The sequence below is a fragment of the Gopherus evgoodei genome, chromosome 24 (assembly GCF_007399415.2).
Source record: "Gopherus evgoodei ecotype Sinaloan lineage chromosome 24, rGopEvg1_v1.p, whole genome shotgun sequence".
Lineage (NCBI taxonomy): Eukaryota > Metazoa > Chordata > Testudines > Testudinidae > Gopherus > Gopherus evgoodei.
Genome location: NC_044345.1, coordinates 4,784,342 through 4,810,685, shown reverse-complemented (window position 1 = coordinate 4,810,685; position 26,344 = coordinate 4,784,342). Strand labels below are relative to the sequence as shown.

At 51.6% G+C, this 26,344-nt stretch overlaps 1 protein-coding gene across 1 annotated transcript; it reads left to right on the top strand.

Moving 5' to 3' along the window:
* Positions 1-1,836: 1,836 nt before the first annotated feature.
* Positions 1,837-25,915, top strand: MEX3A (mex-3 RNA binding family member A). Its single transcript, XM_030542095.1, has 2 exons — positions 1,837-2,347; positions 24,807-25,915. The coding sequence occupies exons 1-2, from the start codon at positions 1,876-1,878 to the stop codon at positions 25,910-25,912; spliced, it is 1,578 nt and encodes a 525-aa protein (XP_030397955.1). The 5' UTR covers positions 1,837-1,875; the 3' UTR covers positions 25,913-25,915.
* The last annotated feature ends 429 nt before the right edge of the window (positions 25,916-26,344 follow it).

Here is a 26,344-nt window from a genome sequence, read left to right as displayed (position 1 = left end):
CTCCCCCACCCCACAGCTCTGCCAAGTCTGGCTCATGTAGAGAATCCTTCATCCGGGAGTCATCTGAAAGCAGGGTTGTTCCTCTTTTCTTTCCAAGGATCTCACTTCTTTTGGTAGATGGTGAAAGATTTTTTTTTTTTTAAGCTGGGTCTCTGTCCGTTAAGAGGTTTAAAAAAATCTTGTCTGAGATGGCCCAATACCACTTACTGGGCTCGATTCTCCTGCCCCTTGTGCTGTCATTTACGCTGGTGCAAAGCAAGTGTTACCAGACAGAGTGGTACAAAGGACTAGTGCACAAGGCAGTGGTGAATCAGCCCCCCTCCCCTCTGCCTTTTTCTCTCCATGGGCCACTTCACTGTCACCCTACAACTTGAGTTGTAATTTACACCCTCAGGAAGTGGGAGCATTCTGATCTGGTAGCGTTTTGCACTAAATTCACAGATTCCAAGGCCAGAAGGGACCATTGTGATCATCTAGTCTGAACTCCTGGATAACACGGGCCATAGAACTTCCCCAAACCAATTCCTAGAGGAGCAGATCATTTAGAAAAGCATCCAATCTTGATCTGAAAATTGTCAGTGATGGAGAATCCACCAAGACACTTGGGAAATTGTTCCAGAGGTTCATTACCCTGGTGCAAACAGCTGCACAAGGCTACAGTGAAATGACCCTGTGTGTCTACTTCTCTGGGTCGCATTCTGTGTTGCTTTCTCTACAGGGCCCTGATCCTGCAATGAATCTGTTGATTCCTCTGTTAACTGGAGCTCCCCACGTACGTCAGTTAGACTCTGCACAGGCACAGAGCACCCACATGCAGCCCTGTTGCTGAATCAGGGGCCTGTGTGTGTGCATCCGTTTCCGTTCCCAGCTAGCTCCTTTTTGCCCCCACCGCTCCTTCTAGCTTCTGGGGCTGCTTCTCCTCTGGATTTCAGTGGACTCACTCCTGATTTGCCCAGGTCTAAACAAGAGCAGGCCCACTCTCTCTCTCTTTACTCCTGTCTAGTTTCCTCTCCCTATACTTATCACAACAGGTTCTGAGTCTCTCGCTGTCATTTGTGGATTTTATCCTTCCAGCATCCTGTGGAGACCAGAAAGGATTATTTTCTCCATTTTACAGTTGGGGGATCAGATGCTGCAAGATTAAGTGACTGGCCCATGGTCACAAGGGGAACCAGTGGCCGAAGCCAGATCTCCTGTGTCCCAAGCCAATGCCTTAACCACAATACCAGGCTTCTTACCTTCTGTCATCCGTTCCTCCCTCCCCTTCTTTCCCTCTCTGTCTCTCGCTCTTTCCTAGACTGCAGAAGCAGCAGGAAAAGGGGGTGTGTGCGCCTGTGGGCGAAACTACATCCCCCAGCAGCCTCCGGGGCCCTCCTGAGTGTCAGTTTCATGCTGCAGCCAGGGAATTTAAAACAAAAGAGTTTCCCCCCCGTCTCGTCTCCCTCCTTTTGCACACGCTGGCTGCTGCTGTTTCTTGCGCCTCTTTCTCCGCACACCCCTCAAAAGCCAGGCGGGGTCTGCCAAGGGGGGAGGCTGCGTGGGGGAATCTTTTCTGGGCAAAGGTGGGAGGGGATCCACATTGGAGTGGAAGTGCCTGAGAGAGAGAGATCAGGTTACAGAAAGGAACCGAGAGAGACAGAGAGAAAGGGGCTTGGCCAGTGCGAGGGGAGGTGGGCGGAGGGTCCCTTTCTCTCTCTCCCTCTGTCTGTTTCTCTCTCTCTGCCTTTCCCCCCCTCCTCTCTCTCTCTCTCCCAAGCTCTTTGTTCCCCCCCAACTCCCCTCCTCTCTCTCACACTCCCCCCCCGCCACCACCACACACACACACACCCTCCCCAACCCACCACCACCCACCCCCCTCTCAAGTCTTTGTTAGCCATGCCTAGCCTGGTAGTATCAGGGATAATGGAAAGGAACGGGGGTTTCGGCGAGCTAGGCTGCTTCGCGGGGAGCAGCAAGGACAGGGCGCTGCTGGAGGATGACCGAGCTTTGCAGCTCGCCCTGGATCAGCTATGCCTGCTCGGGCTGGGGGACCCGTCCTCCTCCTCCTCCTCCGCCGTGGTGGTGGGAGCGGAGGACAGCAACAACAACAACAATAACCCGCCGCCGCCGCCCCAGCAGCAGCAGCAGCCGCCCCAGCCTCAGCCGCCGCCGCCGCAGCAGCCGCCCCCGCCGGCCCCGAAAGGCTCCGCGACCATTTCGTCCTCCGCTTCCACCGCCGGGGCGGCCGAGACCAAGTTGTGCGCCTTGTACAAGGAGGCTGAGCTGCGGCTGAAGAGCAGCTCCAACACCACGGAGTGCGTCCCCGTGCCCAGCTCGGAGCACGTGGCGGAGATAGTGGGCAGGCAAGGTACGCGTGGGTGGGTGTGTGTGGGGGGGGGCTTTTGTGTGTGTGCCCTGCTCGAGCGACCCCCCTTCTTAACCTGCCTCCCCTCCCAGACATCCCCCCCATGACTCTGTCTCCTCTTCCCTGCCTCCACGCCCCCCATCTTCAACGTCTAGCATCCTACCTATTTCTTTTGTTAAGATGAGGGGGTGCGTGGAAGTGGTAAAAGTTAAACCACCCGCTCAGTTGGCATCACTGGGGAACACCCCCCCCCCCCCCACACACACTCACACCCCCACACCACACACACACACACACCGGTCTTTCCCCTTCGTTATGGGGAGGTGGGGTGGAACTCGAAGTGGGTTTTAAAGTTAAATAGTGTCCGCTTGAGATTCTCCCCCCCCCCCGCCGCCCCATTGTGAGGCCTCCTCTCCCATTGTTATCGACTAGGTCCATCTATTAGTAGTATTTCCACCCACCCTCTCCGGTGATGAATAATGGCCACTGCAGGGGGAGGGAAATGCTTTCCCCACATCCCTTCTCCTTTCTTCCTCATCACCCTTCAAAGTGCTTCATAATGCCAAGAAACAAAAGGGGGGAAATGGGGATGTTCTGCCTCCGGGAGAAATACAGCTCACTTTGGATCTCCCCTCCCCACCCTCCCCCGGTGTCCCCGGACTGAAACGAGGAGGACTTCTCTGGGCCGAAGTGCAGGGAGCGATGGTCCCGAGTTGGTTGGTTTGTTTGCTCTGAAATCCGGAGGAATGTGTGTGAGATCATTCCGCTCGTTGGCGAAAAAAACCCTCATTTTTGCTACTTTGCTGGTGTGAAATATGTCTCTCTCCAGCCACACTCCCTGCCTTCCGGCTAGGGAGACTCGTGCGCTCATTCTTTCCACGGGGGCGAGGCGGGGCGAGGGGAAAATCCCCTTTGTTGGGCTCCGTGCTGGAAGTCGGGGGGTTGTGCTGTGGGTTGGGGGGGAGGCGTTCTTAAGGCCTATAAAGGATTCAAAAAACAGATTAATGAAAGTTGAACTCTTGCTGGAATCATGTGACTGGAGGGTTTGGAATTTAACAATCCTGCTTGTGCCCTATTCTTCATTTTCCATCCTCCTTTTCTATCCCCCCCAGAGCTGACCAGAATCTCTTTGACAGTAATGCTTTTGTTCTCTTTACGGGCTCCATTCGAAGCGAGGTAGAATGGAGGAGGGCTTAAAAAATTATATATATACACCACACCCACTCCTAAGTCGCCCATCTCTCCCCCTCCACCCCCTTCCAGGCTTCCAAGTCGAAGGAATTATTCCTGGAAGCCATCAGTCCAGTGCTAACGCAGGGTTAAAATTAATACGGCTGGCGGAGAGAAGTTTTATGTTGGGGGGGGGAAGCAGTGTGGGATAAGTGGGATGTGTTTTTTTTGTTTCTAAACAAGTAACTTGATGCACTGGAAGCGTGACTGGTCAAAACTGCAGTTCAAAAACCAAATGCCTCTTCTTGGGTCCTGAGTCAAAGTTGTCCTTAGCAGGGAGTTTTGCTGTTGGACAGATGTGGGGAGAGAGTAAAGGCAAAGGGGGTCCTTTCTTGAGGTTGATGCTGGGGAGGGGGGGGAATTAGGGAGAAATATGGATGCCTAATGGTTGTGCATGGTTAAGTGGAACATATATTGGAACAATAGGGCCTTTAGTGGCTTGACTTTCTTCTGGGAAAGCAAGTTTTAGGCCTTTTGCCATCAGTGAGGTGCCTTTAGAAGACCCCAGTGTGGGCAAAAGCGCCTCAGGGGTCTGATTTCGGTGTAAACCTAGGGCAATTCTGTTAAAGTCAATGGATTTCACTCTGGATTCATACCACCAAGCTCAGGATCTGGCCCAGTGTCTCTGCGAATAGAGGGGATGGGGGTTGTGGGGGTATGTTGCTATCAAAGAAGATCTCCCTGGGCCCAATTCTCAATGCCCCTATGCCATGTGCAGTCATTTACACCAGAGCAGAGTGAGTGTGGTCAGCAGGGTGGTGTTTGCACCAGTGTTAACGATTGCACCAGGTGCTGGGCAATGGAGAATCAGGCCCCCTTTGTTTAATAAAGTTGAGAGAGAGGGAGATTTGTTAGACCAAATCAAAACTGGAAATGTTATATGATGCCAGAAAGATGCCTGTGTTGTTTTCTGTCTGGATAGCATCCCTGACCCAAACTAAAGGAGAGGGGTGTGTTTTGATTTGTTTTGTATGCAGCAGTATGTGTGTTGTGAATGGAGTGATGGAAGGAAACACAGAAACCTGCTGCAATTCTCCCACTAGTGGTTTGCCTGTGAGGCGGGAGGGTTGGTTCCAATGTCTGGGAAACTGGTAAGTATCCATGGGCCAGATTCCCAGCTGGGGTAAATCAGCATTGCTCCATTTAAAGTCAAGATGACAAATTTTCAGCTGGTTTAAATCAGTTTCACTCCATTAAAGTCTATGTAACCACACTGATTTACCCCAGCTGAGGATTGATCTTTTTTTTTTCTTTCTTGTCTAATCTTATGCCTTTGGGGGTCTGTTTTTTGTTTGAAGGTTAGATGATGGGGTACAGGTTTCCAAAAGTGCTGAGCATCCATTGAGGACAATGGGTGCTGCTGGGTGCTATCCCTGATCACTTTGGTTAGGTGAATGGGTGCTGAGTTCTTTTGAAAGGCCTGCCTGGAGTCTCTGGAGAACCCACTGCATGAAGATTATAAATGAGGTCCCTTGTTTAATAGAGTGGATGAAGCCAATGCAAGCCTGTGATACATTAAAGGGGAATGGTTGCTTTCAGTGGATATCTGAGGATCAAGAGATAAAAATGTATGGAAAAGAGATATAAATATCCTTTTTTAAAAACTTGTTTGAGGATTTTTAATCAAAACCAGTTGTCTTTCTTTTAAACTTGACATTGTTCCAATTAAATAAATTGCTAAATTTCTTGATCTTTAAAAAAAAAAAACTTTTCCCAGCTGTCCAGGTGCAACTTATTAAAAATGTACACACACAAGGCCTCTTTGCACACTTCTAGCAGTGCAATTTTTGCCCAGTTTAAGACCCCTTTACACTGCCAGAACATGTATTTTTATTTGAATGGTTGTAGCGCTCTTTGCAAAGTGGCTTAATTTGGGGGCGGGAGGGGTGTATCCAGTTTGAATGATAGATGCTCCAGGAAATAAACTTGTGCTTGATAGATACGCATGTTCCTTGGGAACGGTTAATATGCCCTTAAAGAGCCAGCTGCATTCTGTAAACTGCAGGAGCCTCATTAATGATGCAACCCCAGCCTATGTGGGCTGTGGACTTTAAAAGGGACAAGATTCTGAATCACTAGGACACTGGCTTTTTCCCTGGAGAGCCTGGTTTTTGGAGGATGCTGCTAGCCATGTACATAGGGCCACTTCCTCCCCCATCTTGCCACAAAGGTCAGCAATGAACCTGGATATCTTGTGGGATGAGCCAGTTGCTGCCTTTTTAAATCAGTGTGGATGGAAGGAAACCAGAGAAGGATCAACAGGGAACAAAGTAATAATGATTCCTGAGAGTGGCATTTATGAACTCCGCGTGCATGGGGGTTGGAGCCATGGTCGGTACCTGGACCAACCAGGCATTCCCTTCCACAGCTGGAGTGGGAGCAATGACCCCTAGGCAAACCCCTACTTGGCTGCTTATGGCCACTGGAGATGCAAACCCACTGGGGGCACCTCTGCCTGGCCTCCAGCCCCTTGTTCACCCCCTCTGTACATGAAGCTAGGGGAGAATACGGCTTTGCTGGGTTTGCAGATGTTTACCTCTTCTGGGTCCCTTCTAGGTCTGCCCCGGAGTGCTTTGAATTACTACTGGCTCCAGTATTCTACCACCCATGCAAGCTGCTCCCAAGAGCTAAATATGCTCACAAAGTTAAATGCAAAATTCATAGCAGAGGGCAGGGGAGAAGTTCAATAGGTTTGCAGGTGACTTTGAAGAGCAGAGAGACCAGAGTTGCAAAGGAGAAGGCTCTTGTGCCCAGACTATCAAGATTGTCAGAGAGGGGACTGATGCCAGATGAGAGTGGAGGGGAGCGAGAGGTGTGACCCCTCACTACATGTGCCTAGGACTTTAAAAGGAACAAAATTCGGAGGCGCTAAAACACCTGGGTTCTTCACTGGGGAGCCCAGGGCCTAGTTGTGGAAAGGCCTGAGAGAGGCAAGGAGTTGAATGTTTTGCTGGGTTAATTGGTGCCATTCCCACCCACAGGGAAGGTAGCGGCTAGCTGGGGGCTTCCAGTTTTTAAACAGCATCCTGAGCTGATATGCAGTCACATTTCTTTGTAAGTATGGTAGAGGGATGGGGGAGGATTAGGTTTGCTTTCTAATGCTCCCAGCTGTGGATTTGCAAACTGTGCGCCCCCACCCTGTCTGAGAAAAGAAGTCCTCTGTAAGATCTAGGTATAATTATAATAACAATAAAATATAATTTTATTATTACTATTTTATTATTTTATTAGCAATGGCAACATCATTACTCCCTAAATCCGGAGAGACTTTCTAGTGAAGCATCTCCCTGCCTGCTCTTACTAGCCCTGTTGTCAACAGAGACGAGATTATGCTGAGAGGGAGCTTAACATAAATTGTGCTTTCTTGGTGAGGTGAAGTCAAATAACAAGAGGCCCCAGTAACCCCAGGTGATTGGGCTCTTTGTGTCGCTCTAACGTTCTCTGCATTTAAAAACAGTCCGAGGGAACCTTTTCATTGAGGCAGCCTGATGATTCTATCTCCTCCCCTCGCCCCCCATGTGGAGGTGTGTCTAAAAGAATCAGGGAAGCAGCTCTGGGTCAGATCCTGCTGTCTGCTCTGCCACGGAAATCCCAGTTTTAGTTCCTTTCGGTGCAGTGGGGCCCGATTCTCACTCTGGGTGTAAACTGGGCTGTGTGCCCGAGCGAGCGGTGTCAAGTGTAAAGGAGATTCAGGCCCAGCTTAGTCTGGACTTACACCAGTTGATGCAAGAGGGAAATCTGCCCTGGGTGGTTCTTAAGAACCTAACCAAAAGTGTGTGTAGCAGGAGGAGAAAGTGAAGCCTGGAGAGACAAAGGGAATTTTCCATGTGTTGGGTCTGGCTGCTGGCTGTGCTACTGCTGACCAAATGAACCTCACTGCAGAGTCGGGTCGCTAGAATCTAGGGCGGCAGGAAAACACGTTGCTGTTTAGTCCTTGGTCCCCTCCCTCCAGATTACCACCACCAATTTCCCACCTTTGTCTGGCAGCCTCCCATCCCTGTGCAGTTCTCCCAGCGAGGTCTAAAACATGTGACAAAGTCAGACGTCAGGATTGCGCCATGCGGGCACAACACTGACACACCCACCCTGCATGATGATGCCTTGCTGTATGAGATCTGCTGTCGAGGTTGTGTTTTTCTCTGGCATAACTTCCATCTGCAACACAACAAGATGGTGGTTGGTTGTGGTGTCTTGGGGTGTATATGTGTGTGTGTGTTGAATAACTTTAATCACCTATGCAAAAAGGCCTCAACCACACAGAAATTCAGTGATTACTTATTTTGGGGTGTGTTGGTGTTTTTTTAACACAACTTGCATGAGTACTGCACTAAGGCCTCACTGCAAAAAGATTTAGTTGTTGTTTATTTGTGGTACTTCGTGTGTATGTGTTTTTTAATACAGCTTTCATCAGCAATGCAACAAAATCTCACCCAACAGTTAATTAGTGGTTGCATGTTTCTGGTGCTTTGGGTATGTGTTTTGAACTCAACTTTCACCAGCAACAAAACAAGTTTTGCCACACAGATATATTTGATGGTTGTTTATTTTACAGGCCTCTTTTAATGTTATGAATATTACAGATAAGGGGCCAGGTCCTCATTTTCTCTGAGGCCCCTTTGTGCTACTTTGGCAGCCTAAAAGTGCCTTAAAGCAGATCCATATGTATGTAATTTACACCAGAGCGGTGTAAAGGGGGTGGTGTGAAAGAGAATCAGGCTGAAAACTTTTGTCTATGGGAATTATTTATATCTTAAAAATATATATATGTGTAAAGACCAATACTGAGTTGATGTGATCTGTTTAAAAACCTCAGGACCAGATTAGCAGCTGATGTAAATTGGCGTAGCACCATTTTCTCCTTGATCTGAGGGTCTAATGCACTGGCTTCAGTGAAGTTACACCAGCTGAAGATCATTCATGTTGGCTTCGGTGGAGCTACAGCTGCTGAGGATCTGGCCTTCAGTCTTGGAAATGAAAAGCTGCATTTTGCTATCAGTGACATTAACTTTGGATTTACACTGGTGTAAACTTCTAGTGGTCTGATTCTCTTTTGCCTTGTGCCTTGCATCAGCATTTACACCCAAAGTGAGTGCATCTGTGATTTAGATCCACTTTAAGGCCCCCTTGACGCTGCCAGAGCAGTGCAAAGGGATCTTGATGCAAACAAGAATTGGCTCTCAATGGAATCACACTGGTGTAAAACCAGTTATGAGAAAAGTATTGGGACCAGTGTGTGCAAACGATAGCATGTTACACCCATACTGCACTGATTAAATAACTCTAGGTGCAGGGCAATGACAAATCAAGCCCTTAATCTTTGATCCCTCAACTTCCATGTATTTTTGGAGCAGGCTCTTACATTGGGGTAACAGAGAGGAGAATTTGACTCATTCTATTCCAATCTTCCAGTATTTTTAATCACCATATTTGGGATATGGCCAGACTAGACTTTTTAGCTGGAGTTAACTGATTACCAATTGCCTCCAGTTAGCTAACTCGTTTGTACGTGCAAGTCTGGACATGCCACAAAGGTTTATTCTTGGACAAAGGTTTGTAGTTTAGTGAAATAATTTACAAAATTGTTAGTGAACTTGAGTTAATTGGCGATCAATGAACTTGAGTTTTTAAAAAAAACCAACAACCTGTATAGACAAGCAAAGGCTTATTTCCCTTCCCAATATAAAAACCTAGCTGGCAGGGATAAATTAGGTGATGTTTGTGCAAAGCTTTAAAGACTACTTCCCTACAGAAATGTGCTGCAGGTTCTCTTCTCTACTTAGTTTTACATTCTTGATAGCGTACTGGGCAAATCTGGCCCTTTACTAATCCACTAAGTAAAGAGGTTTGTTCTGGGTTGTTTGTTAGAGATGAGAAAAAGCCTTGAATAACAAAAACAGGGGAAAGGAGGAGTCTATGTGTGTTGTGGGGAAAGGATGCCATCCTTATTGCTTATTTCAGCTGGGATGAATAGAGCTGGATCCTGACTCTGGTTTGTGCTGCCAAAAAATGCACTTACTGAAGTCAATGGAGTTACGCCCCTCATTTACACTAGCATAGAGCGAGATCAGGATTGGATGTGGGCTCAGGATATCATAAGTATAAATGGATAAATCAAATATAAGAATGGCCAGATTTTTAGCTGGTGTAATTCAGCGTGGCTCAGTTGGAAGTCAATGGAACTAAAACAGTTTATACCAGCTGAGAATCTGTTTCATTGTCTTTTGTGGAACTACACCAATTCACATCAGCTGAGGATCTGGCCCACTGGACTGTGAGGAGCCTCCTGGCTTAATGGTTGGGTGTTGGTCAATCTTGTTTCCTGTGTTTTTTAGTTTAAAGCAAAGGTTCCCCCATCTGTCTGTCTCTGCAAAGCTAGCTCTCCTGTCTGCAGGCCGCTTGGAGACCCTCCCTCCTGCTTCTCACACCATCAGCTGCACCATGCGTCCTTTTGTCCGTTTCCAGATCTTCCCTCCCCCTTTCTCCTGTGCTGTCTCCTTGCCTGTGTCCCCATTGCCATTCCCTGCGTCTCTCCTTCTCCCCCCGCCCCCATCACTGTTTGTTTCTCGCTATCACTGTAACCTCTCCCTACCTGCTCCAGCTTATATGATCTTGTTCTACATTTGTCCCAATTCATGTATATCTTGCCTTGGTTTCCTTCCATCTCTCCCCAGCATGGAGCCCCCTTCCTTTGTCTCTGCCTGCATGACCCTTTGCGTCACCTGCTTGACTGTTTCCTATCAGGCTGGGCCTGGATCTCCCTCAATCTGTGTGCAACCATTGTCCCTGGTTCTCCTGTTAGCAGATCCCAGGTCCGCCCCTGGCAAGTGCATAACCTGACATTCTATTTTGGATGCAAACGGGACTCTTGCTCCTGGGATGCAGACCTATTTACCTAAATACCAGGGTGTTCGGGCAAACGTAACTTCAGTCCCACACAGTAGGTGAACATTCTCCCCAAGGCAGAAGCATGTCATTAACTATATAATGGTGGGGTGATCTCCCACAGGACATCATGGACTCTCGGTTAATCTTATGAAGATGGTGAGCTCTGTGGGATAGGGACTGTGTTTTTGTTCTGTTTGTACGGACCCGGATCCCTGACTGGTGCTCCTGCGGTACAAATAGTAAATAGTAGTCAGTCCACGTGAGCCATTTTAAACCTTGACTGGACAAAGCACTGCAAATCTACTGCAGGGCACAATCTCAGTGGGGAGTAGCATCAGGCTGGATAGCACTCGGTAGGGTTTCTAGCTGGCCTGGATTTCTGGGAATTGCCTTGATCTTTCTCAGGGTTGCATCTAGCAACTCCCTCCATGGGGCTCTGTGAAATCGATGTCTTGGCAGAGTTAGGTGTTGTCACATTACTTATGGTACTAGGCTCTGTACAGATTCATAGTAAGAGACAGGCCCTGCCCTAAATAAAGGGCAGAGGAGTATTTTCTCCAGAGAGGCTAAGTGACCTGCTCTAACTTGTATTGAGAGTCTGTGGCAGTATTGGGACATGAACCCATGTTTCCTGAGTGCCTGGCCAGTGCCTTAAGCACCAGACCATTCTTTACTTATGAGCTAGTGACGTTTTGATGTGGTGTCATTGTATTTCATTGCCATACGATCTAATGCAGCCCAAATGGTTGTGTTGCACAGTGGTTGACTAGCATGATGTGGTGGTCCAGTATGCTTTATGCAACCCTATCTAGTGACTGAACCACAGGCCTGCCCGGAGAGGGAAGGGGGGCAAGTGGGGCAATTTGCCCTGGGCCCTGCAGGGGCCCCCATGAGAATATAGTATTCTATAGTATTGCAACTTTTTTTGTTATGGAAGGGGCCCCCGAAATTGCTTTGCCCCAGGCCCCCTGAATCCTCTGGGTGGCCCTTCTGAACCATATAAACAGTCTACCTCTATTGCCAGCTGACAGAGGACACATCTACAGTGGGGGGTGGGAATCCTGCAGCAGTGACTCTCAGAGCCTGGGTCAACTGATTCAGGCTTGCACGACAGAGCTAAAATGAGCAGTGTAGGTGTTCCAGGCTTCAGTGAAACCCAGCGACGGGGCCGTATCTAAGAGCCCGGGCTTCAGCCTGAGCGGGAACATCTACACTTCTATTTTTATCCGCATCGCACAAGCCCGAGTCAGTTGACACTGCAATTGCTGCTGCAGGTCTTAAAAAAGAAGGAAAAAAAGTGGCTGTACCTAGTGTTATCCTTGTAGCTCAAGTGAGTGGCCTTGTGCTGAAAAGGCAGAGTTCAATCCTTGCTGCTGACCCCGGCAATGAGAGTATCTTGCAAGACGAACTCCAGTCCAGAGCTCCCAGCTCAGAGACTTGCTGTTACCTATTAGGATCTATATAAATAATAATGTTTCAGCCTACGAGCTGAGTCGTCCCAGTTTTTTGGGTACAGAACACCTCTTTGTAGGCTGTGGTGTGTTAAAGGTACAATGTAAAGGCAGGAAAGAAGGTTGGGACGGGAGGGCAGTAGGAGGCAAGGAAGTGGCTTGTTTTCCAGGGAAGGGGGTTACAGAGGTAGTGGAGTGCAGTCTCCCAATACAGATAATGCCAGTCAGAGGATCACAGCCTTATCTCCTTAATCTACCAGTAGCCCTATCGGGCCAGGTGCTCCATTGTCCTGCACCTTATGCAGTCATTTGCATGAGTATGGAGCACTACAGACTTGCCTGATTTGGTTGGCAGAGGTGGAAATGACTGCACGAGGCATGGTGTAGCAGAGAATAGGCTGTCCTGAAGTTTGCTATAGAGATTGGGGCTAGAGTGAGCTGCAGAACCTGCAGCTGGATTGTGCCTGATTTCCATCTGAATCTGCTGGGAAGGAACGTGGGGCCAGCAGATTCAGGCGAGCACCTTAACCACACCACCACTGTTCCTCTGTTCATTGGTTGTGTTCCGATGTGATGTCATCGTATTTGGTGCCACTCAGTCTAAAGCAGCAGGGTGTATTTAGGACCCTAACAATGCAGATAGGCACATAGTGTGATTTACTTAGGCACTTGGGGGAATTAGGTGCCTGGGTGCTTTTGAAGATCTCACTAAACATCTACCTGGATCGTGAGGCTCCTAAATACTTTTAACATCTAGTCTTTGGTCTATCTAGTAGGTACATTTTTGGCCCTCACTATAGTATCTGAGCATCTCACAATCATTATTGGGTTTTATCCCCATTTTACAGATGGGGAACTGAGGCACAGGGGAAATAAAGGGTAATAATTTTCAAAAGTACCTAAGTGACTTAGGAGCCTACAGGTCAGATTTTTAAAGGTATGTGTTTGGCTGAAGGTGTGGATAAGTGCCTAGTGGCTGCCTGGGCACTTTTGAAAATTCCACTATCTGCATCTTTTGACACCTAAATGTGTTTAAAAATCTGGCCCTGCGTCACTTTTTCAAAAGGAACCTCAGTGCAGTGAAAGTCAATGGATGTGGACCCCCCAGATCACGTTTTAAAGTGGGATTCAGGTCTCCAAAGGTAGTGGCGTGCTTCTCAGTGTGTGGCAGAGCTAAGAGTCGGTCCCAGATTGCACAAGCGCAGTGGGGGGGGATATGTTTGCTCTATATAAATATATCAGGGGGCTTAACGTTAGGGAGGGAGAGGAATTATTTAAGTTTAGTACTAATGTAGGCACGAGGACGAATGGGTATAAACTGGATATTAGGAAGTTTAGACTTGAAATTAGACGAAGGTTTCTAACCATTAGGGGAGTGAAGTTCTGGAACAGCCTTCTGAGGGAAGTAGTGGGGGCAAAAGACTTTCCTGGCTTTAAGACAAAGCTTGATAAGTATATGGAGGGGATGTTATGATAGGATTGTTAATTTGGGCAATTGATCTTGGATTACCACCAGATAGGTCTGCTCAGTGGTCTGCGGGGAGATGTTGGATGGCATGGGAACTGAGTTACTGCAGAGAATTCCTTCTTGGGTGCTGGCTGGTGACTCTTGCCCACATGCTCAGGGTTTAGCTGATCGCCATATTTGGGGTCGGGAAGGAATTTTCCTCCAGGGTGGATTGGCAGGGGCCCTGGAGGTTTTTCGCCTTCCCCTGCAGCGTGGGGCACGGGTCGCTTGCTGGTGGATTCTCTGCAGCTTGAGGTCTTCAAACCAATTTTGAAGATTTCAATAACTCGATCCTGGGATAGGGGTTGTTATAAAATTGGATGGGTGGGGTTCTGTGGCCTGCCTTGTGCAGGAGGTCAGACTAGATGATCAGATTGGTCCCTTCTGACCTATGAGTCTATGAGTCTATGTTCTACCAACTAGGAAATCCTTCCTGCCTCCAGATCTCAGTTATATTTCAGACATACTCAGATTCGGGTCCAGCTTTTGGAGCTGTAACAGCATGGGAAAGCAGGTGAGTTGTGGTTGTGCTTAGGGTTTGCACAGCTCCGGCTGGGAACTGAAACCTTTGTGCTCCCCGGTCAGCAAATACCAAGGAGGGACTGTATTTATCGAGACTGAAGCAGGTTGAAGACATCCCTTTTTCTGACTAGCTGTAACTGAGACATCTTAGGTCAACATGCTGCAGCTGGGAACAACCCCATTTGCCTATTGCAGATTTGTGGGGGGACGGGCAGGGAGCCGATCATTTTCAGATCTCCTTCTTTCCCTTGTCTAAGGCTGTTTGTACCATGGCTCCTTCCTACATCAAACCACCATGAATCTCCTTTCCCTCCCTTTGAAAAGACAGGAAGCAATTTTTGACCAGGGGAGAGGGGACTGGTAGTGGGGTATGTACTCTTTCCCTTTTAGGATGGTGTGTAAATCTCACCCAGGTCAGTTATGACCAGAAGGTTCACAACTGTTCAGTGGCCTGTGTGGAGTGAGTGGGGGGGGGGGCTAGTCCAGTTCCATACCAGAAAAACCACCAGGCAGCCTTAGTAGAGAAGTTGAGTAACTGGACCTTGGAGATTCAGTTCTCCTCTTAGCACTTTGATGGGGTTCCTCTAGCATCTAGGATATTGACAGGGAAGTAGTATAGGAAGGTAGCTCACCTTGCTACAGCTCATGCAGTACTATCAGCTGCCAGGGCTGTTTATTTTGCATATCTCACCTCTCTGAAATTCATCTAGGGCAAAATGCTGCTTCCTCTGTGGCAGCAGATGCTGCAGATTTGATGCAGTTCCACAGGAAGATTTGGGGCTCATGGGCAGGGCCCAAGCACCATGCAGTCCGGCTCTGTGCACTTCTTCACAGTGGGGCTTTGGAGAGGGGGATGGAGCTGGTAGATGTGCGGCTCCACTGATCCAGCAGCAAAGCCAGCGAGGCAGAGGCACAGCTGCCACTAAGTGGGCTGGGCTGGGGGGCACAGCTGCTGGCTACCTGCAGGTTTGGTGCTGCAGTGGGAGAGGGAATGGTTAGCCCTAGACAAAGTGAAAAGCAGAGGAATTTCTAGGTGATCCACAGCTTGGCAGAAAGGCTGAGAGCCAGCTGGTGAGATCATGTGCCTGTGGAGCGCTCAACGTGGCCAGTGACTGGTCTTTCCAGGAACTCAGGGTGCGGGCAGAGCTGATCATCTGCAAGTTTTCAATACCAGCACAGCAGTGGCAATGCAAGATTCTACCTGCCACCCCAAACGTACCACACTTCCCAATGTGCCTCAACTCTGTCTGGAGGGGATCATCTCTGTGACCGAGAGGGGCACATTCAATTCTCTCTCCACTGAGGCTGACAATAAGGGATCCAGTGACAACAGCTGGTTTTGTGTCGCTGAGATCTGCTGAACTTGTTTCTCACAAGCAACCCAATAGCCTCCAGGTGTTAACAACACTGGGTCACTACCAACACGATTTGAATGGATGGGTTAGAGGTGAAAGGCTTCATCTACCATCCCCCTTGAGCTTGCCAGTCTCCCGGCTTCATTATTTCAAATGGGACAAATCATGTCAGGCATTGGTCCCAAAGTTGAGATGCTTTAAAAAGGAGTTTTTAATAGAATCTCTGTCCTACAGGAAGAATTTTTCTTTCAACTTACAAAGGATGTTTGTTTTTCAACTAGTAATTATCCCTTATTTCTACCTATAAAAAGGATGGTCTTGTGGCTGAGGTGCTGGGCTAGGACCCAGGACATCTGGTTTCCTGCCTCTATCACACACTCCTGGTTTGCCCTTATGCAAATCATTTACCCTCGGTGCCTTGGTTTCCTATCTGTAAAAAGGGGATAATCATTCTTCCTTTGTCTATTTACATTGTAAGTACTTCAGGGCAGGGATTGTCTCTCACCATGTCCCAGCACAATAAATCCCAGTCTTGGGAGAGGCCAGAGATACTTCCATAACAGGTCATCGCGAAGGCCTAGCAGGTCTACTACAACTGTGAGCCTAGCCAGTGGAAAGTGGATAAAGGTTCATGAATTGTTACAATGACCTGTTGTATAAAACTGTTTTAAGAAAAGATTTAAGGAGACAGAAAGAGTAAATTAATTTCAGTAGAGAGGACTGACTGATATTACCCAAGGACTGCATTAAGATTATGACTGGTAAACAAGAGGAGCAGTTGACCAGAAATTAATGAGCCAAAACTGGTGCTTCTTCTTCGAGTGATTGCTCATATCCATTCCAGTTAGGTGTACGCGCCGCGCGTGCACATTCGTCGGAAAACTTTTACCCTAGCCACTCAGTGGGCCGGCAGGTCGCCCCCTAGAGTGGCGCCACCATGGCGCTCCATATATACTCCTGCCGGCCCACCCGCTCCTCAGTTCCTTCTTACCGCCCGTGTCGGTCGTTGGAACAGTGGAGCGCGGCTTAGCTGACCTCCACTTCCCTAGCTACTCGTTTTCTCGTATATAATTATGCAGTTATAACACTTTTATATATATATATTTGTATGGTTATACGTTTTTCCTTTGCTAACATGGTTAGTTTAGTTAGCGGGGTTCAGGAAGTAGCCCTTCCGTGAGCCCAGTGCCGGAGCCATGCATGGCTCACCAGATTTTCAAAAGGGGCCCGGCTTACCAGAAGCCGCGGCCGAAGAGAGATCTACATGACTCCTGTTTGAAGAATCACACTTGACAGATAAGTGCCCCATTTGCAAGGCTTTTAAGCCGAGAACAAAAAGGTGCGGGACTTTCACTTGCCCCTCCACCTTGGGCGCGGAGCGATGTTCAAGCGGCGGGCAGAAGCGCCTCCTCGGCACCGGACCCCGCCGGTACCACCAGGGCCTTCCGGCACCGACCGTCGCCGGCACCGATGTCGACTCGGCACCGTTCCCTTCTTCCGAGGTCGAGAGAGTCTACGATTTCTGCTGGTGCCTGGCGGCTCCCCGGCACGCGCCGTGGTTGAGCCCCCTGCTCCCGCTACTTCCGTGCCACCTGCATCGCAGCGAGAGAGCTCGCCTCAGTTGCGTTATCCGGCCTGCAGAGGCACCGATGACTTCGGCTCCGTCGATTCCAGTCCCCCAGGACCAGGGAATCCGGTGCCTGGCAGCTCCCCGGCTCGCGCCGTGGTAGAGCTTACTGCTCCTGCTGCTTCGGTGTCAGCTGCACCACAGCTAGACAGCTCGTCTAAGATGGCTCGCCCGGCGCCGACGACGTCGGCACCGTCGATCCCGGTCCCACGAGGGCCGTAGAATCCGGTGCCTGACGGCTCCCCGGCACCCGCCGTGGTTGAGCGTATTGCTCCTGCTGCTTCCGTGCCAGCGGCACCGCAGCCAGAGAGCTCGTCTAGTCGGATCGCCATGCGCTGACACCTACTACGGCACCGATGACGTCGTCACCGTCGATCCCGGTCCCATAAGGGCCGTAGAATCCGGTGCCTGACGGCTCCCCGGCACGCGCCGTGGTTGAGCGTATTGCTCCTGCTGCTTCCGTGCCAGCGGCACCGCAGCCAGAGAGCTCGTCTAGTCGGATCGCCCGGCGCCGACAGCCTGCTACGGCACCGATGACGTCGTCACCGTCGATCCCGGTCCCACAAGGGCCGTGGAATCCGGTGCCTGACGGCTCCCCGGCACGCGCCGTGGTTGAGCGTTTGCTCCGGCTGCTTCCGTGCCAACGGCACCGCAGCCTGAGGGCTCGTCTACGTCGGATCGCCCGGCACCGACACCTGCTGCGGCACCGATGGCGTCGGCACCGTCGATCCCGGTCCCACACGGGCCGTAGAATCCGGTGCCTGACGGCTCCCCGGCACGCGCCGTGGTTGAGCGTATTGCTCCGGCTGCTTCCGTGCCAACGGCACCGCAGCCAGAGCTCGTCTACGTTGGATCGCCCGGCACCGACACCTGCTGCGGCACCGATGACGTCGGCACCGTCGATCCCGGTCCCGCAAGGGCCATAGTATCCGGTGCCTGACGGCTCCCCGGCACGCGCCGTGGTTGAGCGTATTGCTCCGGCTGCTTCCGTGCCAACGGCACCGCAGCCAGAGCTCGTCTACGTCGGATCGCCCGGCACCGACACCTGCTGCGGCACCGATGACGTCGGCAGCGTCGATCCCGGTCCCGCAAGGGCCATAGTATCCGGTGCCTGACAGCTCCCCGGCGCGCGCCGTGGTCGAGCTACTTCTCCGGCTGCTTCCGTGCCCACGGCACCGCGGCCAGAGGGCTAGTCTAAGTCGGATCGCCCGGCACCGACACCTGCTTCGGCACCGTCGATCCCGGTCCCGCAAGGGCCGTAGAATCCGGTGTCCGACGGCTCCCCGGCACGCGCCGTGGTTGAGCGTATTACTCCCGCTGCTTCAGTGCTGACGGCACCCCAGCCAGACGGCTTATCTAACTCGGTTCTCCCGGCACCGGCACCTACCGAAGCTCTGATGACCTCGGTACCATGGATCCCGGCCCCACGAGGGCCGTCGAATCCGGTGCCTGACAGCTCCCCAGTACGCACTGTGGTTGAGCCTGCTGTTCCCTGCGCGCCGGAGATGTTACCAACGGCGAGGGCTCTCAGTGCCATGACGGAGTCAGTGCTGCCTGACCCGGGCACCGCCGGTACGGGTAATACAGTCTCTTCAAGGGACTGTCCCCTGTCAGTACAGCAGAGCGGCACCGTCTATGATCACGGTCCCGCAGACGCGCCAAGTCCTGTCGGCACGCCGGACACCACTGGCAGTCCCGGTACTGTTTTCCTCGGTACGGGTCACACTCACTGCACCGGTCGGTATCCCGTTCGCCGACCCGCTATCGGCACCGTTCCGACATCTGGCACCGGGGCAGGTACCTTGACTCCTGTAGCTCTTCTCCGAGCCTCGAGATCTCGGTCGACCTCCCGACACCGTTCTGGTTGCGGGTCTGGATCTCGTTCCAGGTACCGATACGCCTCCCGATGCCGGTCCCCGGTGCCGAGTTGGGCAAGGTCCGAGTGAGTCAGGGACTCGGCCCGTGCCCTCTTTTAGTACCTCCATGGCCGTCCGGACACGCATCCGTGTCACCCCATATGCGCGGATTTTATGCTCAGGACCACGATCCTGATATCATGGCCAGCGGGCGCCAGCCCCGAAGCGGAAAGAGCCTTGGCGAATGCAAGGTGTATTCTGCAGGGGCCCTGCACCTCTGGGGTGCGAAGCAACAAGCCTTGCTTAGCTGCGATACTTATAACACCTGGGTGGAGGAGTTTCTCCCTCGAACCTCCCACCTAGAGTTCGCTGCCGTCTTGGAGGACGGGGGAAAGGATTTACCCTTTGTTGGTAAAGGCATCTTCGCGGCAGAGACAGCCCCAGACTGCGAAGCCTGCTGGACAATAGGGTCCTAATGCATCTCAGCATGTATACGCCTGCGACCAAACGCAGGCCTTTATGGCCCCAGCCGCCATACTCTGTGCCTAGCCAGAGGCAGAACTCTGGAAAACGGCAAGGCCAAGGTGGTCGCAGACAAACGTCAGGCCCCCTAAAAAGCCAAAGTCGAGGTCCCTCGCAATTACCACTGGGACCAAAGACGGACCTTCCAAGGTTCACCGGAGGGCGGTGTACCAGTCGCAGGACGGGATCCTGATCCCGCTTTCTCCTGGCATGGCCCCAGTTACTTTTAGGTCGCTGGGTCCTGCGCACGATGGAGCATAGGTACCACCTTAAAATTGCTCCAGCCCTGTCCCCCTTCAGCGGACAAAAGGGGCTAGCGGTTTTACTCCCGTTATGCCCTAGTCCCCCACTCGACCACAGGTCAGACCTTCCTGGTCCTGCATGGACTCAACCGGTTTGGGATAAGGTTGAAGTTCTGCATGGTATCCCTGGGAACCATTATTCCATCCTTGCCTCCGGGGGGCTACTATGCCGCCCTGGATAGGAAGGACGCGTACTTTTGCAATGCCATCTTCCCTCCGCATGGGAGATGCCTCCGCTTTATAGCCAGCGGTGAATACTCCCGGTTTACGGCCATAGTCGCCGCCTACCGTAGCTATGTCGGATATGCGTTTTTCCGTATTGGGACGATTCGCTTATCCGAGGAGACTCTGACACACAACCCACTCAGCCGTGGGCATCGTCACGGTCTTATTCACAGATCAAGGCCTGATGATTACTATAGAGCAATCCACTCTGGTTCCCACGCAGAGGTTGGGCTTCCTAGGGGCTATCTTGGTCTCCTGCCTAGCCGGAGCCTGCTTATCGCAACTGCGGTTTTAGGCGATGGCATCAATCATCTGAGGTCTGAAGGCTTTCCCAACGACCTCAGCTCGTTCTTGTCTCAGTCTCCTGGGTCCATGGTTGCCCGCAAGTTTGTAACCAAACACGCCAAGCTCCGCCTCCGTCCTCTCCAAGTCTGGCCCACCTCGGCGTACCGCTTGGACAGGGAGCCAATGGTCATGGTAGTCACCGTTCCCTCGAACGCCTTAGGCTCCCTAGAGTGGTGGCTAACCCCCTCCTTGGTGTGGACAGGATGCGGTTTCATCCGCCCCAGCCCTCACTGCCCCTGACGGCGGACGCATCATCTCTCTGCTCGAGTGCTCATGGTCACCTCCGAGCTTAAGGCCTTCGGTCTTCTAGAGAGCTGGCATTCCTCATTAATGCCCCAAAAATCAGAGTAGTCCGCCTGGCGTGCCAGGGGTTCCAGCGGCAGCTGCGAGGCCGTTGTATCTCGGTGTTTACAGCCAACACAATGGCCAGGTGCTTCATAAGCATTCAGGGGGGACATAGTCCTCCCCCTTTTTTGTCAGGAGGCCATCCATTTCCGGGTCTTTTGCATGGCCCGCTCGATGGAGCTGGCGACGTCCTTTCTCCCAGGCGTTCGGAACGTCTTATCTCTTTGACTCAGCAGGTCTTTCCTGTCTTACGAGTCATCACTCTGCCCCATGTGAGGCGTCCCGCTTTCCGGAAGTGGAAATGGTTTCTCACACAGACCTGTTCGCTCACCGCGAGTGCAGGAAATGCCAGGTGTCCTGCTCCTTCCAAGGTCTCTCCTCGGAATCGATCTTGGACGCATTCCTGATACCGTGGAACGGCCAACTGCATTATGCCTTCCCGCTGTTCCCACTGGTTCGTTACGTCCTGCTCAAATTCCGCAGGGGCGGAGCGTGCGTCATCATGATCACTCCAGAGTGGTCCAGGCAGCACTGACATACCACGTTGCTCGGCCTGTCAGCCCAGACCTCATCACTCAGGGCAATGACAGGCTTCGTCACTCGGACCTGCAGCCTCTTCGCCTCACGGTGGCTCCTGCGTACCTGAGTTGGGGTGACAGGCAGCCTTCCACCTGGTCAACGTACCGAGCCAGGTGGAAGCGTTTCCTTTACAGCTGCAGTACGCTCGATCTTGCTCCTGCTGAGGTCTCGATCCCCTCTTTCTGGCCTGCCTCTGGCCTTTAGCGGCAGGATCTGGCGGTATCATCGCTGAGGATACGCTCAGCAGCCGTCCCTACCTTCCAGCAGGCTAAGATGGACGTTCAGTGTCCCACGCTCTATGGGTTCGAGGTCCCTCAAGGGCTTGGAGCGCTTGCACCCTCGGGTGCGCCGCCCAGGCCCGCCCTGGGGCCTCAACCTAGTCTTGGCCAGACGGGTCTCTGAGATCAGAGCTCTTACGAAGGTTCCACAAAGACAAGGTGCAGTTGTGACCGCACCCGGCTTTCCTCCCTAAGGTGTTTTGGCCTTTCATGTTACCCACAGCTCAACGCAATGGGCATAACCTTTGCACTCCTTGGACATCTGTGGAGTGCTCGCATTATCTTGTGCTGACAGAATCATTTCCTAAGGTGCCCCAGCTCTGCCCCGGTAGCGGGCCAAAGGGAGGGCTTGCTTGTTTTCCTCTCAGAGGATCTCATCTTGGGTGATGGCGGACATCCCCACTTGTTCTGATTTGGCTCATATTTCACCAAGCCACATCACCGTGCATTCTACCAGGGCTCAGGCTTCATCTGCCGCCTTGCTGGCTCGTGTTTCTACCCACGAGACCTGTCGCGAAGCTCCATTGGTCCTCGGTCCTTACCTTTGCTTCGCAGTATGCCCTGGTTCAGCAGTCAAGGGAGGCTGTAGCCTCTGGCTCGGCAGTTTTATTCTGCCATATTTCACTCCGACCCCACCGCCTTTGTAAGGCTTGGGATTCACCTAACTGGAATGGATATGAGCAATCACTCGAAGAAGAAAAGACGGTTACTCACCTTTGTAACTGTTGTTCTTCGAGATGTGTTGCTCATATCCATTCCGCACCCGCCCTCCTTCCCCACTGTCGGAGTAGCCGGCAAGAAGGAACTGAGGAGCGGGTGGGCCGGCAGGAGTATATATGGAGCGCCATGGTGGCGCCACTCTAGGGGGCGACCTGCCGGCCCACTGAGTGGCTAGGGTAAAAGTTTTCCGACGAATGTGCACGCGCGGCGCGTACACCTAACTGGAATGGATATGAGCAACACATCTCGAAGAACAACAGTTACAAAGGTGAGTAACCGTCTTTTTGGAACTTAGGCCTAATTGGTGGGCAAAATAAGGAAAGAATGAGCCATTCCACCCATCACACTTTTTGGGGCACTAAAAAGAGGCTTGGGAGGAAAGGGAACTGCTATAACCATTATGGCTGCGGCATAGGGATTTTTACGTTGCTACTCCATTGGGGACACTTGACCATCACTGCTGCTCCAGTGAGGAACCCAGGCTCACACGAGTGAGATCCTGCTCTGTCTTCTTCCCCTCCTTCATGTATCTTTCTGTCCCCCACTATATTCCTTCTCTCCTCTCTCTCTCTCTCTCTCTCTGCTTTTTATCTGATCTTGAAGTCAACTATACCACACTGGCATAAGGCAGTCCATTCAGTCCTGCAGGGCCTGAGATGGACCAGGAGAGGGACCGGACCAGATCACTGAGATGATCGGAGGTGAGGTAGGGTTGAGAGCATCCTAAAGCATCCATTCCTGACTGACCTGTCACCCTGTACCCTAAAAACATCAACAAAAGCTGTGTTTTCCCCATGTTGCCCCCCTCTCCCTTCTGTGTTGAGGCTATCATTCCCTACTCAGAACTGAACACCAGTACTAATCCTTTTTTCCCCACCAAGGACTGTTTGACAGAATAAAAGACTTTAACTAGTATTCGCCCTCTTTAAAAAGAGGCTTTGATTAAATTTGTTTTGCATAATCACTCAATCTCAGTTCCAACGCTTTTTGCCATCTTTTGATTCTTTTCCTTTTGTGTGTTTCAATCAATACATTTCTAACCTTGGGCGTGAATTTCCTAGCATGTTTGCCATGGTACTAAGCAGCCTCTGTATACCAAACCCCAGAGGTTATTTAACACTGTTTAATGTGGGACAGTGACAGACGGGGTCAAGTTAACAGCTTTAACTCTTCGGGCCCATATATTCCATCTAAATTAATATAACAAGACTCCCCACTGGCTCGCCCCCTCGCCGCTGGATATGGCATAGCAGCTCTTTCCTCTGTAGTGCTCCCTGCCAGTGATTGCTCCAGTCCTGCAGTGGGTTGTCTTTTGCTGCAGTTCAGCTCTTCAGACAGGCCATGTTTTTAATTCCACCCCTTCCGGGGTAACAAAGTCCGTTGTCCTCACATGTGGTCCTCAGTCCAAACTCTCAGCCCCGTGGCCTTATCACCCTTCGCTCAAGGGTTTAAATCATCCTTATCCCCTTTTGTTGGGGGCGGGGAAGGCTTCATGCCAGCTTCCCACTGGCTGGTTGGGGAACCCAGGCCCTGCTGTTTGCATTATCCCTTCCTCACCTCATCCCCCGCTCTCTGCTTCATGCTTTCCATCATGCTGCCCCTTAGGCCGGGACACTTTTCTGCCAGACACCTGATCCGTCCTTTAAACCCATCTCTTCAAGCAACCCACCTCTTTTTCACCACTCATCCCCTCACCCAACAGTTACATTTAGGAGCTGGACCTTCAATGTGCTGAGAGGGGCTGAGCCTCCCTTGTCTGCAGTCAGGGTCCCGTTATTCCCCCATGGGAGTCAATGGGATAAGGCCTACTAATGTCGGTGGGAATGACGGGTCGGAGCCCCTTAGGCAGGCTGAATCCTGCGTTGCCATGGGAGCCATTTAATCCCCCTCAGGGCCCAGGCAGTGTGTAGGGGAGGGGACACGGTTCTCAGGGTGACACGATAGGGCACTTGGCGGGGTGGGGGAGAGAGAGAAGGGGACTGGGGGCACCAGCCACTATGGGGCAGAGGGCAGGTGATTTCCTGAGGCCTCTACATGCAGTGTTTATGTGGGGGGAGGAGGGAGGTCTCTCCTTCCTCTCTCTCCAGTGTGTGTCAGGGGGCTGGGGGCCCCTTCCTCCCCCCCTCCGCAGTGTGTGTCTGAGGGGGGTGGGGGCCCCTTCCTCCCCTGCTCCCCAGGCAGGGGGCTGAGGGGCAGGGCTGACTTGAGGAGGAGAGAGTGGAGGCAATTGTACTGGGACCCTGAGCTCAGGGAGCCCCCAAAACACTTGTGATGTCTGTGCAAATAAAATGAAATGGGGAGAGGATGAGGCCCCAGCGAAGGATGTACCAGAGCCTCATATTTCTCTCTATAGACCTGCTGGGTGGAATCGCTACCCAGCACCCCCTGCTTGGAAGGATGGAGTCGGGGGAGGCTGCTGATCATAAAACATTGAGCTATATCATGTTAAGGCCCTAAATTTCTGGGGGAGACCATTGGACGAACTGGTCACTATGCACAGACCTGGGAGTGTAGAATACATGGTTCTGGTCATTTGGCCCCTGGCAGGACTGGGTCTGGAGTGGGAGATTGCTGGGCCCCTGATGGGGCTGGGACCCAGAGTCGGCCGTGAGGGAAAATTGAGCGCCAGGTGGGGTTTTGTGCAGAGGATGTTGGGGAGAAGGCCTTGACTCTAATCCCTCTCCCTTGTTTTCTGTCTTTGCTTTTCCCCAAGGCTGCAAGATCAAAGCTCTGAGGGCAAAGACCAACACCTACATCAAGACCCCAGTGCGCGGCGAGGAGCCAGTCTTCATGGTGACAGGGCGGCGGGAGGACGTTGCCATGGCTAGGCGGGAGATCATCTCGGCGGCTGAGCACTTCTCCATGATCCGGGCCTCTCGCAACAAGGCCGGCACCAACTTTGGCAGCGCCCCTACCCTGCCCGGCCAAGTCACCATCCGGGTCCGTGTACCCTATCGTGTGGTGGGCTTGGTAGTGGGTCCCAAAGGGGCCACCATCAAGCGGATCCAGCAGCAAACCAATACCTACATTATCACACCCAGCCGGGACCGGGACCCCGTCTTCGAGATCACAGGAGCACCCGGCAATGTGGAGCGGGCGCGGGAGGAGATTGAGACCCACATCGCGGTGAGGACGGGCAAGATCCTGGAATATAACAATGAGAATGACTTCCTGTCCAGCAGCCCTGACTCGAGCATGGAGAACCGCTACTCAGAGGCGTGGCGGGTCCACACCCCTGCCCCAGGCTGCAAGCCCCTCTCCACCTTCCGACAGAACAGCCTTGGGTGCATCGGTGACTGCTCTGTGGACCCGGTCTACGAGACACCTCGACTGAACGACCAAAATGACTTCAATTATGGTTACCTCTTTCCTAACTATGGTGTGAACAAACAAGATCTCTATTATGGGGTGCCAGAATCTGGTGCCCCCATGTGGGCCGGGCAGGAAAACACCAACCCCGTCTCAGTGCTCTTCTCTAAGCAGCAACGATCTGGCAGCACTGGCGCCGTCCATCCTAACTCGCATCGCTCCCCATCCTCTTCTATCCAAGAGCCTAACCTCTCTGGGCTCCCCAGAAGGTCTCCAGGGGAACCACTGCAAGGATTTTCCAAGCTGGGAGCCAACACCACTGCCCGGACATCCATCTCCAGCAGCCGGGAGTGCATGGTGTGTTTTGAAAGCGAAGTGACGGCAGCCCTGGTGCCATGCGGCCATAACCTCTTCTGCATGGAGTGCGCTGTGCGGATCTGCGAGAGGACCGACCCAGAGTGCCCGGTTTGCCATGCTGCAGCCACTCAGGCTATTAGAATATTTTCTTAAAGAGACAGGACGGGGTGGTGGGGGGAAGTGGGGACCGAAAGGGGGAGGGGGTGGGAGTCCAATAAAAAGATAATGATGATGATAATAATGACATCTGAAGAATAACCGAATGAATGAAAGAATAAAATAATTAATTTAAAGAAGAAGAAAAAAATTATTTTACGAGCAATGTACATTATTTTTTAAAAAAAGAAGTGAATAATAATAAATTAAAATGAATAGAAAAGCCAGAAATTTCGAAGGGCAAACAATGCTCCAGCCTACGATGTCTTTTTAAAACAAGTACTCTGAACGCACACTTGGATCTCGGAAGCAAAGCAGTTTAGTTAATTTTTTTTTTTTTTTTGTGGCGAGACGGGACTCACAGCTCTTCTGCATTGACCAAGCTTGGTCATCTTTATTTGACCGAGACACCAGGGGCACGTGGAAAAT

Excerpts from the sequence above, each read along its gene's own strand:
- MEX3A (XM_030542095.1), top strand. The coding sequence starts at position 1,876 with ATGCCTAGCCTGGTAGTATCAGGGATAATGGAAAGGAACGGGGGTTTC. Across the intron at positions 2,348-24,806 it reads GGAGATAGTGGGCAGGCAAG|GCTGCAAGATCAAAGCTCTG; the intron begins GTACGCGTGGGT and ends CTTTTCCCCAAG.